The sequence below is a fragment of the Callospermophilus lateralis genome, chromosome 4, assembly GCF_048772815.1.
Source record: "Callospermophilus lateralis isolate mCalLat2 chromosome 4, mCalLat2.hap1, whole genome shotgun sequence".
In the NCBI taxonomy this organism is placed as follows: Eukaryota; Metazoa; Chordata; class Mammalia; order Rodentia; family Sciuridae; genus Callospermophilus; species Callospermophilus lateralis.
This window is the reverse complement of record NC_135308.1, coordinates 25,451,488-25,465,581: the sequence shown is the minus strand read 5'-3', so window position 1 is coordinate 25,465,581 and position 14,094 is coordinate 25,451,488. Positions and strand designations below refer to the sequence as shown.

The 14,094-nt window shown below is 33.0% G+C and overlaps 1 protein-coding gene across 1 annotated transcript; it reads left to right on the top strand.

The window, feature by feature from the left end:
- The first annotated feature begins 5,317 nt into the window (after positions 1-5,317).
- Scrg1 (stimulator of chondrogenesis 1) lies at positions 5,318-7,746 on the top strand. The gene is made up of 2 exons (XM_076852368.1): positions 5,318-5,556; positions 7,692-7,746. Exons 1-2 carry the CDS (start codon positions 5,318-5,320, stop codon positions 7,744-7,746), a joined length of 294 nt encoding a protein of 97 aa, XP_076708483.1.
- The last annotated feature ends 6,348 nt before the right edge of the window (positions 7,747-14,094 follow it).

Genomic DNA, 14,094 nt, shown 5'->3' with positions numbered 1-14,094 from the left:
CGCCCTATTCTAAAGGGGGAACACCCTAATCTCCTATTATGCTAAACTGCCCTATTCTAAAGGGGGAACACCCTAATCTCCTATTATGCTAAACTGCCCTATTCTAAAGGGGGAACACCCTAAACACGGATCCTGCCCTGGTCCTTGAGCAAGGTCACCTTTCAGAAGTCCTTCCACTAGACAGCATGGGAGTAAGCTGGCAAGGAATTTGTCATACCTACTTGGCTGATGGCTCCCAGCAATGTACAAAACCATGCCTACAGATAACAATACTGTATTTATTGTATACTTAAAATCTGTTGAGAGCAAATCTCTGTTAAGTATTCTTACCACAATACAATAAAAAAATAAAGAAACGCCCTTGAAATATAAATAAGTAAACATGAAAGTTTGGAAAACATGTTAATGGATAAGAAGATCAAATATAAGAATCAATGCAATCTCAATCAAAATTCCAGCAGACTTTTTCTATGGAAACTGATAAGATGATACTAAACTTCATGCAGAAATACAAGAGCCTAGCATTGCCAAAACAACTTGTAAAAAAAGAACAAAGTTGTAGAGCCAACTCTACCTGATTCTAAGAACTATTATAAAGTGGCAGTAATCAAGCTGAGCATGGTGGCGCATGCCTGTAATCCCAGAGGCTCAGGATGCCAAGACAGGAGGATCGAAAGTGCAGCAGTCTGACTGGGCACAAAATAACTGAGCCACCACACAGCCTTGTAGGTTCAAAACAGGAACTCCTTTACTCTCTGCACTCCCTCCAACGCCACGCATGCGGCCTTCTCCCGGGACACACTACACACCACCCGGAAAATCCCTCCTCCAGAAATCCCTCCTCCCACACTTCCCCAACCAATGGGAACTCTCCGGGAATCCCCACGAGAACTCCAAAGTATCGAGAGAACTCCAAAGTAGTAGGCCGAGGCGGACAGTAAAGGTCTAATATACAACCGAATCAATCCAGCATCATCTTAATGGCTTGCCTCTCAATCAATACTATTGGCAAAATGCCAGGGGCCATTCCGACTCAGCTGTGGCTCTCAGGACGAAAGTTCAAAGCCAGCAAGGTACTTAGCAACTCAGTGAGACCCTGTCTCTAAATAAAATACAAAATAGGATAGGGATATGGCTCAGTTGTTGAGTGCCCCTGAGTTTAATCTCTAGTACCAGTCCCTCCCACCAAAAAAGTGGCAGTAATCAAACTGTAGTTTTAGCATAAAGATAAATAAATAAATAAAGAGAAAAAAATGAAGAGTATGGAAATGGGCCCATACTTACACTGAAAAATGATATTTGACAAAGTTAAAAGCACTTCAAGGGAGAAACAACATATGGTGCTAAAATTATTTGACAACTATATGAAAAACAGAAGAACTTCAATTCATATCATGCACTATGTTCAAAAATTACCTAAAATGGACCATAACTAAGTACAAAACCTAAAACTTAAATAAAACTTATAGAAGAAAACACATCAGAGAACACCTTTGTGACCTTGGGTAAGGCAATGATTCTTAGATGTAGCATCAAAAGCATGATCCATAAAAGAACAAATTGAGATCTTCTGATCTTTGAAAACACCATTAAGAAAATGAAATTGAAAGCCTGTGACAGAGAAGAGTAAATATTTAGAAAGCATACACCTAATAAATAATTTAGATTCAAGGAATATCAAAAACTCTAAAAACTCAAGAAAATCAGCAACCCAAAATATTTCAATGCACAAAAGATTTGAAATAAACTTCAACAAAGAAAATATATAAGTGAAAAATAAGCACATAAAAAAAAGGTTCAACATCATTAACCAGTAAGGAAAGTCTACATAAAACCACAATGAGATACAATTGCACAGCTTTATAACAGCTAAAATTTTAAATTTTAAAATAGTGACAATACTGGGTGTTGGAGAATATGGAGAAACTGGAACTCTCCTACACTGTTGGTGGGAATGTATAATCATTTTTAAAAAGCAGTTTGGGAGTTTCTAAAAATGGTAAAATATACTTGCCATGTAACTGAGATATTCCACACCTAGGTATTTGCTCAAAAGTAACAAACAAATGCATGATCTTATAAAGACTTGTACACAAATGTTCATAACAGTTGTATTTATAATCACCCAAGCTGAAAACAACCTATGTATTTATCAACAGGTGAATGAGTAGAAAATCTATAGTATATATAATGGAACACATCAAGCAATAAAAAGAAATCAACTATTGATACATAGAGCATACACAAATCTCAAGATTAATATGTTGAAATAAGCCACATAAAAGAGTACATAGTTTATGATTCAATTTACATGATATTCTAGAATAATAAAATTAATCTGTAACTTCATAAAGCAGATCATGGATTGTTTGCATAGAGGTGGGAGATAAGGAGGGATGTATTACAAAAGGGTCTGAGAAGATTTAGGGGAGAGAAATAATGTTTATTATCTTGATTGTGGTGACAGTTTCATGAGAATCTATACATGCCAAAACTTCTCAAATTAAGTATTGGCAATTTATCATATGTTAGTTTTACCTCAATTAAACTGTTTAAAATACTTTGCTTATATAGTGGGATTCAGTTCTATACCTCAATATTTTAAAAAACTTAATGGTTTTGGTGATTTATGTAATATAATAAATGTCCAACAAATAATAACTTTACTCTTATTGAAGATTAAACTGCAATCTGTATATGGGGTAAAAATGGGAGTTCATAACCCACTTGAATCAAAGTGTGAAATATGATATATCAAGAACTATGTAATATTTTGAACAACCAACAATAAAAAAAAAAAGAAGATTAAACTGAAAGAATGTCAGGAAATGTGGTTGTTTGTTTTCGATACTGGATATTGAACACAGAAGGCCTCTAGCATTGAGTTACATCCCCAGTTCTTTAAATTTTGTATTTTGAGATAGGATCTCACTAAGTTGTTGACGGTCTCCCACCTCCCACTTGCAATCTCCCCGCCTCAGTCTCCCAAGTTTCTGGGTTACAGGCATACACCTACCACGCAGCAGAAATGTGTCATATCTTACTAGTATCGGAGGAGGTTCTAATCTGAGATAATTGAGAACTGGAGCACCTTATAGTAAGATATTCCCCACTCCCATCGCCTACCCTGGAACTGGGGATTGAACCCAACAGCAGCTGGGCAAATGCTCTACCACTGAGCTTCATCCTTGGCCAAGAATATGTTTTAAGCTATTAAACTTTAACTAAGATCAGCAAAAGGCCCATCAAAGGGCATTGTGTGTGTGTGTGTGTGTGTGTGTGTGTGTGTGTGTATGTATGCTGGATTATGAAGCACTCTAACACCAATGTTTTACTCCAGTAAATCAGAAAAAATTTGTCTGATGAAATAGATCTCATTTTTATTTTTTCTTTTACTAATGGTTAGAGGTAGGAATTAAACTGGATATTTATAATTCTAAGAAAATACATAAGCAAAGTCAAAAATTGTTAGCTCAAATTAGAAAGTAAAATAAAGAAAATTTGAAACTCATAGGATTATGATGGAGTATTTTTATTCTCTGAACATTAAAAAAAGAAAAATTTGATGGTAGGCCTGTGCTGTGGTGCATGCTTATAGTCCCAACTATTAGAGATACTGAGGCAGGAGAATCAGTGGAAATCAGGAGTTCAAGACCAGACTGTACAACATGGAGGGACCCCATCTTTAAAAAAAAAATTCCCATATCTTACCTGAAATAATCCACTCTTAAGCTGCATCTAATTACTGAAAATTCCATTTAGAAATTTCAACAATAGAGCTTTCTTTCAAAGTACAAGATACAAAGAGAAGTAAGCATTTGTCCTTCCTCTTTATATGGTGGGAAAGATAAATTGGCACTTGTCAAAAGATGAAATATGAATGACTATGTATTCTAATTCTGATTCCTCCACTCTTTTGCTGCTCTTCCTTTATTATAATAGCTTGAATTTTCTTCATGTCTAATAGAGAAACCTGATTACATAGATGATGAATATGTCATAGTTGAATATAAATACTGTACTTAAAGAATTATTTCCTAGAAGAAGGATTAAACTTGTTTGGTATGACACTCAGGATTCAAATTAGGATTGGTGGTGGAAGCTATAGAAAAATATTTTACAATAAGGAAAATGTCACTGGAATGTATTGATTTGGTCAGTAATGGGTTTCCCATCATTGTAGGCCCTCAAGGACAGGCTAGATGATTATAAACGGAAAGTCAAGCTTACATTCTCAACTGGGACTAAGATGTAGTGCTGTATGTAGATGACAATTCAAAACATTAGTAAGAATTTGTAATAATAAGAGGACCTAAAAATAATTCTGGAGGCTTTAAAAACTTAACCAAACTATAAATATATCTATAGAATATCATCTGTCAATATCAGCATAAATGAGTGTCTGTCAGCACAGGATCTAGGTACTTTGGCAATGTTTAGTTAGGATACATGACATGATATGCATGAGGTGCAGTGGCACACACCTGTAATCTCATAATTTGGGAGGCTGAGGCAGGATTGCAAGTTTGAAGCTAGCCTCAGCAATTCAGCAAGACCTTGTTTCAGAATAGTTTTAAAATGGACTGGGGATGAAGATAAAGTGCTTCTGGGTTCAATTCCCAGTACCACATAAAAAAATGTAAAATATACAAGGTCAAGATTAATTTTTTTCTTTCTTTTTTCTTTTTGGTGGCACTGGGGATGAAACCCAGGGCCTTGTGCATGATAGGCAAACACTACCATAGAGCTACACCCCCAGCTCCAAGATTCTTTGTATATGATGATGCTATTTGTTCTACCAATTTACCTGAGTTTATACTATCTTAAAAGCAGTTGATAGATAAATGGTAGATAAATCAATAAATATTTTAAGCTCTTGATTTTAAAATGCTTAAAAAATATAACTTTGGCTACCTTGCTAAATACAGATTTTATCCCTTACCACCACATTCCATCCCATGGCATTTTTCATTATATATATGCAATATGTATTTATTACATATATTATGCATAAATATTAACATATATTATATATATTTGTGTGTGTGTGTGTGTGTGTGTAGTTCAAGCATTTGGTTTTTATCAGTCCAAGTGATTTTTATTGTAGACAGTTAGAAAAACCATACTTCAAGAAACACAAAGAGAAGCATGGATAGACCAACTTCCATTCTTTCTATTCATGAGTTTATGAGAATGCTACAGAACTTTATCTTCGGAAGAATTTCTTCTTAAAAAACAAAAACAACAACAACAACAACAACAAAAACAAAACACTGACACATCCTGTTTTCTCTTTTATCTCAGGGCCAAAACCAAGATGAAATTTATGGTACTTGTCACTGTTGCAATAACTTTGCTGCTAGGAGTCCAAGCCATGCCTTCAAATCGCTTGTCTTGCTACAGAAAGATACTAAAAGATCGCAACTGTCACAACCTTCCAGAAGGAGTGGCTGACCTGACACAGATGGATGTAAATGTCCACGACCATTTCTGGGATAGGAATGGATGTGAGATGATCTGTTACTGCAATTTCAGTGAATTGCTGTGTTGCCCAAGGTAAGGAATGAAATCATAAAATGTATTGCTATGAAATGTATGCAGAACAAATCTTTTTAAAAGACATTTCCTTTAAAATAGTTATGCTGAAAGTAATTACCCATTTAAGTGAAATCCTTTTAAAATCCCAGTTGTTTTCTAGAATCATCACCATAATGTAAAGAACTGAATGTTTTGTTTAAGAAACAGAATTTGACAGAATTTAATAAAACTAAGCAAAAACCAGAAAATTAATAACACTTTAATTGATTAAATTCTGAATTCCTCATTTAGTTTCTACTATAAAAAAATCTACTGGTAGCAGAAATGAACATCAAGGCTGTCATCTTAAACCAATTTGAAAGCCAGTAAAAGGTTTTAGATAAAAGATGCTAGTATACAGTACCAATTACTTAACTGGATAGAAAAGATGAGTAATGGTCAAAGAAAACTATTTCCATGTATGGATTAACCAGAAATGAACTAAATATAAGTTCAAAAATTCTACTTTTTTGGAAAAAAAGGTGTATTTTAAGTATAAACTAGTGATAGATAAATCAATAAATATTTTAAGCTCTTGATTTTAAAATCATCTTCCTCTAATTATTGAGTCTTTCAAATATTATGATCTTTAGTATACTGAAATTAACTTTTTTTCAAATTACTTTCAACATGTGCTGTTATATTTCCATTCTTCTAACAAAGCCTAAGGTACAAAGGGCAGATATTACTATTTTACCAAAGAAAGATACAGAGACATGAAAGGACCAGCACTATCTCACATAATTAACTAATATCAGACCTGAGACTATAACTTAGGTATTCAGATTTGTACCAGATTTTTTTCCCCCTCTCCCCATCAAGCCAGTTGGTTTTCAGGTAAGGCTCTCAAAAACAAGCTTCCGCATCCCCTGTGTTCCAGGGTTAAAAATGCACATATAGCCTAGTGTGGTAATTCATGTTTGTAATCCCATTGATTTGGGAGGCTTGATGCAGGAGGGTTGTGACTTCGAGGCCAGTCTCAGTAATTTAACAAGACCTATCTCAAAATAAAAAGGACTGGGATGTAATTTAGTGGCAAAACACTTTTTTGTTCAATCTCCAGTACTGCCTCCCCTCATATTATGCATACTTATTCCTGAATCCCAATCTACTGACTCCAAAACTCTGGAGGTGCTCAGCAATTAGGTTTTAACAAATCATCCTCATGATTCTGATGTTTGATCAAGTTTGGGAATTAGTGTACTGAATGATTCCCAAGAACTGACTTAATTTTTCTTGTACTGTGTAAATGAAATGCCATCTAATATTAAAATAGAGTGCTCGCTGGAGTTGTGGCTCAGTGGTAGAGCCCTTGCCTCACATGTATTGAGGCACTGGGTTTGATTCTAAGTACCACATATAAATAAATTAATAATAAAGGTCCATCAACAACTAAAAAAATATTTTAAAAAACACAGTGCTTGCTTTTTGTTACTGTATTACTTGAAAAAATTACTGGAATGAACTTGTATTTATTTATCATATAATTTTGTGATTATTTGTGCTAATGGATATAGAGAGGAATGTGAACATACATAAGTAATTTCTCTTTGATTTTGGGATACTGCTTTCTCAGTAGCAACAGATTTACCTTGCTAAGTACATTTCTAATAAGCCATAATGACACATATATACAATTGTACCTTATTCTATACATATTTATACATTGCTTTATGTGATCTTTCCAATAAAAAAGTGTAGATTTTTGACATTTCTCTTTTCCCTATCAAACCTAGAAATTTATTTAATGACTAAGAAAGTTTTAACATTGTTTCTTATCAGCAGATTCAAACTTCACAGCCCATCCCCTTATCAAATAAAACTTTATGTATGATTATAAGGTTTTGAAATTATCTATTTGTTCCTTACTTTATAGATAAATGATAGCATGCCATCGGTGGCAAATAGGAGGAAAATAGAAGAATTAATTACCTTTTTTTGGTCCTTGTTAGTTCTGTGACATATCCTTTCATTCATCCCTTTGTACTTTATTCACCTGAAAACAATAGTCATATCTGAAATCCTGGGAATCACTATCACTGTTTAATTCATAAGATTAATAGAAACCTTCTTCATTTTCAGCTAAATTTAATTTATATTCTATTTTCTTTCAGAGATATCTTCTTTGGACCAAAGATCTCTTTTGTAATCCCTTGCAACAATCACTGAAAATCTGCATGTATTCTGGAGAACACCATCCCTAATTTCCTATCAGTGTGCTGAATTTCTAGTTTCTATCCAGTGCAATAAAACATAGAGTCTATAATGTCTTATTTGCCTAGGTCAAGTGAACCTATGTTAAGCAAGTACTAATAAAAGTTAATTCAATTTAATTTTTCTCTGTAGACCTTGTTAATAATGGGTAAAATTTTTGTCTCTAGATTTTCCATTTATGAGATGTTCACTATACTCTGTAAAAGAATTTTGTCCCCCAGATGGATGTCAGAATCCCTACTCAAACATTGAGGATACTTTTAGTTGTTGACAGTTTTTTGACCATGTTTGTTTATTTAGGTACCAGGCATTGAACCCAGGGACGCTTTACCACTGAGACACATACCCAGTCCCTGTTATTTTATTATTTTGATACAGGGTCTCATTTGCTCAGGGCTTCGCTAAATTGCGGAAGTTGGTTTGAACTTGAGATCTCTTGCTTTAGCCTTCTAAGTTACTGGGATTACAGGCATGCATCACTGTGTCTATGTGTCTAGTTTCATGACTATGTATATTTAATGGGAAAAAAAATGTTACAAATTGAACTTACTGGAAGGGAAACTAGTATTCTAGAAAGAAGGAAAATAGGAACTAATAATTAAATGTATATTATATATGCCACTCACTTTAAATACATTTTAATTTTACTATTTAAAAAAAACACTGTGAGATATTTTTCTTAGCTCCATTTTTCAGATACTATCTCAAATTTAAGGGATTAAATCTTAAAATCAAGATATTAACCTTACAATCAAGGCAAAATATGAAGAATTCCAATTCTGAAGCTCATATACTACACCCTCACGCAGTTGGATCAAAACATAATACATATCCCTGAAGTATGGATTTTTCTTAGAATAACAAAACATACATAAAGAAAGACACAGGATGAAAATTTAAGAGTCATATAAAGTTTAAAAGTTAAAACATGTGACTTTAAATATATTTCCTAATTGTTAGAGGATATGGCTTTGAACTATGCCCCCATATTTTGAGAGGTATTTGTTGACTTATAATGGTTATCTGGGGTAACATCAGAAAGCCTTTCATGTTGTAAAATTCTATTACATGCTATGTGCCAGCCACTATTAAGATTTGGGGATATCATAATGAATAAGATGGACTTTTCCTCTTGGAACTTGTGTTCTAACAAAGCTATAAAATCATTATAAACAAGTAATTATTTATAAATGTGAAACCTTTTCTAGAGAAGTATAGGGTACTGTACAAAGTATTGTAGGTAGGGGGAACAAAATATTGTGGGGAAAAGTTTAAGAAACACCATGCAGGCAATCGAGGAGATATTTTGTGACAAAAATTACATTTTTTCATTGAATTACATTCTTGGAGGTCCTTGATCTGTTTCTGAATACTCCATTCAAAATAGTATCTAGTATCAATTCAGTTTAATAGTCATTACTGGGCTGGGCTAAACAATTGTGAGGTATAATTCAGTGTCTCTTAAAATAAATACAGGCCAGAACATCTTTTCAATATTATGACCTCCGATGAAATTCATGAAGAGAAACAGAATTGTACAAAGCAATCAAATTACTTGTTTTATCAAGATAGTATATGATTTAATTGGCCTTTCTTCACTGAATTGACTGGCAATAAAATCAAGATTGACTCAAGAAAAGGTGTCTTAAATCCATTTTCTGGAATAATGCATAGAACAGGTAAACAAAACCATCAGTAAACTTGTTTCATTTTCTGTTCTTTCTAAGTGGGGAAAAAGTGTAACAATCCATTATCTCTTATAAATGACATCAGCATGAGGGTACGAGTGAGGCAACAGTGGCTTTTTACTGTGTCTCTTTTGCAATCAAAACCTGATGAGAAAAAACTTTAAAAAAAAATCTTTATTTTTATTTATTTGTTTTATGTGGTGCTGAGGATCAAACCCAGAGCCTCATATGTGCAATACAAGCACTCTGCCACTGAGCTACAACCCCAGCCCAAGAAAAAACTTTTTTTTAAGAACTAAATTTTAATAAATGAAATTTTATAGATTACCGATGATTCTTCTTCACTGTATTCTTTCCTTTCTGGAAATAACTGGAACATGAAATTCAATAATATTCTTTTAGAAATGAGTGCATTATAGAACTATGTATACTTCTCTATATTAACAAGTAAGTGTAAAACATAAATGTTCACAGAGTTTACCTCATGTAATTTTTCCGGACTTGGTCAATATGTTTTTAAAGGCAAATATTTACTCATCAAATTAATGAACAGATATTTTATTTTTTCCAACAGATTTTAGTTATAAAATACAATTAAGCTTTTATTAAAATTTTACTATTATGCTAAATATTGTCTTAAAACAACTGAACTAAGTACTGTCTTTATCCCTCTTCTATGGACAAAAAATGCCAAGGTTTAAGCTGGGTGTGGTGGTGCACACCTGTAATCCCGGAGACTCAGACAGCTGAGGCAGGAGGATTATGAGTTCAAATCTAGCCTCGGCAATGGCAGGGTGCTAAGCAACTCAGTGAGATTCTGTCTCTGATAAATATAAAATAGGGTTGAGGATGTGGCTAAGTGGTTGAATGCCCCAGAGTTCAATCCCTGGTACCAAAAAAAAAAAAAAAAAAAAAAAAAAAAAAGCCCAAGGTTTAGAGCAATTACATAGCTTAGCTAATGTTACATTATCAATAAGCAGTAAACCAGATTTTAAATATGGCCAATCTTATTCTGGAATCTTACCACATTGTTTAATAGCATCATCTAATTTATTTCCTTTTTAGAAAAGCAAGACTTTTCTAGATAGGAAATACAATTGTACAATTCAAATAGTTCACATGGGCTAAATGCTTTCTGAATAACAATGTCTTTATTTTAGCTTTATATCTGACTTTCTATATCCTTGTTTTTACTATAAGTCCCATGTTGCAAGCACCAGATTGACAGTAATACCAACAGCTCATCTTTTCTTGATAGTATCAATTCCTCTTTTCTCATTATAATCTCTCATAGGGACTCCCTGAAAAAAAAAAATGTATATACATATGGGATTAGGTACTGATTGTACAGGATTATTAGAGAACTGGAAGCAACATAGAAAAACCAAAACAATGAGCAACAACTGTTGGAGAACAAGTAGGAATATTCAAAGATCATTTTGCAACTTTTAACTTCCTTGTAATTATCAATAGACACACATATGTTCTTTCCATAATAAATCACTTTTAAAAAAAAGGAATAAGATAAGAATGTTTGCTTTTACCATTTTTCTTCAACATTGTACTGGTAGTCCTAGCTAGAGCAATTTGTCAAGAAAAAGAAATAAAAGGCATTCAAATTGAAAAGGAAGTAGTAAAACTACCTTTATTTGCATATTAACATGATTCTCTCTGTAGAAAATCCCATGGAATTCACAAAAACCAAACCAAAACAAAAAATTCCTAGAACTAATAAATTCAGCATAGTTCAATGGTCAACACACACAAAATCAGTTGTGTTTCTCTATACCATTAAAAAATAATCCAGAAAAGAAATTAAGAAAACAATTCTATGTAAAATAACATTAACAAGAACAAAATATCCAGGAATAAATTTAACCAAGGAAATGAAAGACTTGTATACTGAAACTATAAAACACTTAAGAAATTAATTAAAGCAGGACTAACTAAATGGAAAACAATCCCATAGATTAGAGTGCTTAAGATTGTTAAGATGGCAATCTTAAAGCAGTATACAGATTCAATGCAATCCCATCAAAATTCTAATAACGTTTTCGGTAAAAAATGGGAAAATCCATCTTGAAATCCATATGGAACTGCAAGGGGCCCTGAACAGCTAAAACAACATTGGAAAGAAAAACAAAGGCTGATAGACATGTAGATCAATGAAATAGAATTGAGAATACAAAAATAAACCCCAACATCTCTAGCCAATGATTTTCAACAAGGGTGCCAACATCATTCAGTCTCTTAAAAAAAAAAAAAAAAAAAAAGTGTTGGGATAAACTGGCTAACCACAGGCAAAAGAATGAAGTTGGACCCCCTCTACTTCATTACCTGTATGAAAATTGACAGTACACAGATTCAACAATCTAAATTTAGCAGCTAAAACTATAGAACTCCTAGAAAAAAACATGGGCATTAATCTTCATGGTGTTGGATTTGGCAGTGGATTCTCAGATTTTATAGCAGAAGTACAGCAACAGAAGAAGTGCTACTTAAATTGGACTACATAAACATTTAATAAAACTTTTTGTGCATCAAAGAAAATTATCAAATGTGAAAAAGGAACTTACTGAGTGGAAGAAAATATTTACAAATCACGTATCTGATAAGGGTTTAATAAAGAAGTCTTTTAGAATAAAGAACTCATACAATACATGAAAGAGGCAACCGAATTAAAAAGTGAATAAAGGACTTGAATAAACATTTTTTTTCAAGGAAGATATACAAGTGGCAGCAAGTGCATGAAAAGATGTTTATTACTATTGATCATTAAGGGTATATAAAACAAAATTACAATAAGGTCATTCACACCCAGTAGGATAGCTTTAATTAAAAAAAGAAAGAGTAGCTCTCATGGTTTGTGGGAATGTAAAATGGTTTAGCCTCTTGGAAAATTTGGAAGTTCCTTAAAAAGTTCAATATAGAATTATCATGACTCAGTGATTCTACTTAAGGGTACTCAAAAGCAATGAAACCTATATCCACAGAAAAATATGTACAAGAATGATTATAGCAGCATTATTCCTAATTGCCACAGGCAGAAACTGAATGTTAATCAATGGATGTATTGGTAAACAAATTACTGACAGATACAATGGCATGTTTTTCATCTATGGTTGAAAGGGACAAGGTACTGATACTTGCTGCAAGTTGGATGAACCCCTGAAAACAATGCAAACAAAATAAACTAGACATATTGTAGCCCAGTGGTAGAGTTCTTTCCTAGCATGTGTGAGGCACTGGATTCAATCCTCAGCACCTCATAAAAATAAAGGTATTATGTCCGTCTACAACTAAAAATGTTTAAAATAAAGAACATATACTGTATGATTCCCTTTATATGATATATCCATAATAGCAAATTTATGGGAACAAAAAGTAGATGGGATGAAGAGAAGAAGAAATGGGGAATGATTATATATGACTATTTTGGGGGGGTGATGAAAAAAGTTTTGAAATTAGAACGAGTGGTTGTACAACATTCTCAATTTACTAAATACCACATCAAACTAAACTTTTTTATTAAATGATTGTACGTTATGAAAATTTCCCTTCAACTTCAAAAAATCGATTCATGTGGAAATAATATACAGCTTATTTCTAAAAATAAATGTATTTTAGGCATTACTCTTTAGCCTTCCCTAAAATTATTCTTTTAGTTATCAAATAACTGACTTATTTTTTGAGCCCCTCTATAGGGTATGCTTTCTTCTTTTTTCTAGTCCAAGGCAGTAAAATTTAAATCCTTTCCTTGATGCTCTAATAATAAAATTAATGCGCACCCTTGTAGATAGAGTACTTATTTTAGTTCTGATATAGATTAAAAGGTTTAATTAATTTATAAGTTTTACAACCCAATAGCAAGGAGTTAAAATCATTATATAAAACTTAACTCAATCTTGATGAGTTTCTTACAAGTCTCAGTTCATAAGATCCCATTTTTTTTTGTTTTAAATTTCTCTAACAAGGATTTAATTTCCTTGAGTAATTACATTCTTATGCAAAGTTTCTGAAAATTAACATTACCAAAGGTTATGTTCATAGAGCTAGTTAAATGTAAACAAATAATTTCAAGTTTTCACACTTTTTTTTTAATAAGAAAAAGGAAGCCTACTGTCAATTTTTTTTAAACATTTTTTTTTGGTAATTTGTAGATAGACACAACACCTTTATCTTATTTATTCACCTAATAGACCAGTTCTTTAGATATAGTTAGTACTTTAGCTACACCAGTGGTCCTTACCCAGTGGTTAATTTTGTCTCCGTGGGGATGTTTGGCAATGTTTGGTTGTCACACCTTAACAATGCTACTGGTACCTGCTGTGTGGACTTCATAGATGCTGCTAATCTTCCTACAATCCAGCACTGTCTCCACAACAAACAATTATCAGGTTCAAATGACAACCTTGAGAAACTTGAGCTACATTAGTGATCTTTTCCATTTTCAGCATAAAATTTGCAGCCAATCATAGAACATTTCACTGGAGCTGTTTTGTTTTTTTTCACATCACAAGCTATAAATTTGATTTGCAATTATTAACTAAGAATTTAGCTAAGCAATACAATCCCAGGAAAAGCAGAAGATGGCAGAATCTGACAGAATGAAACA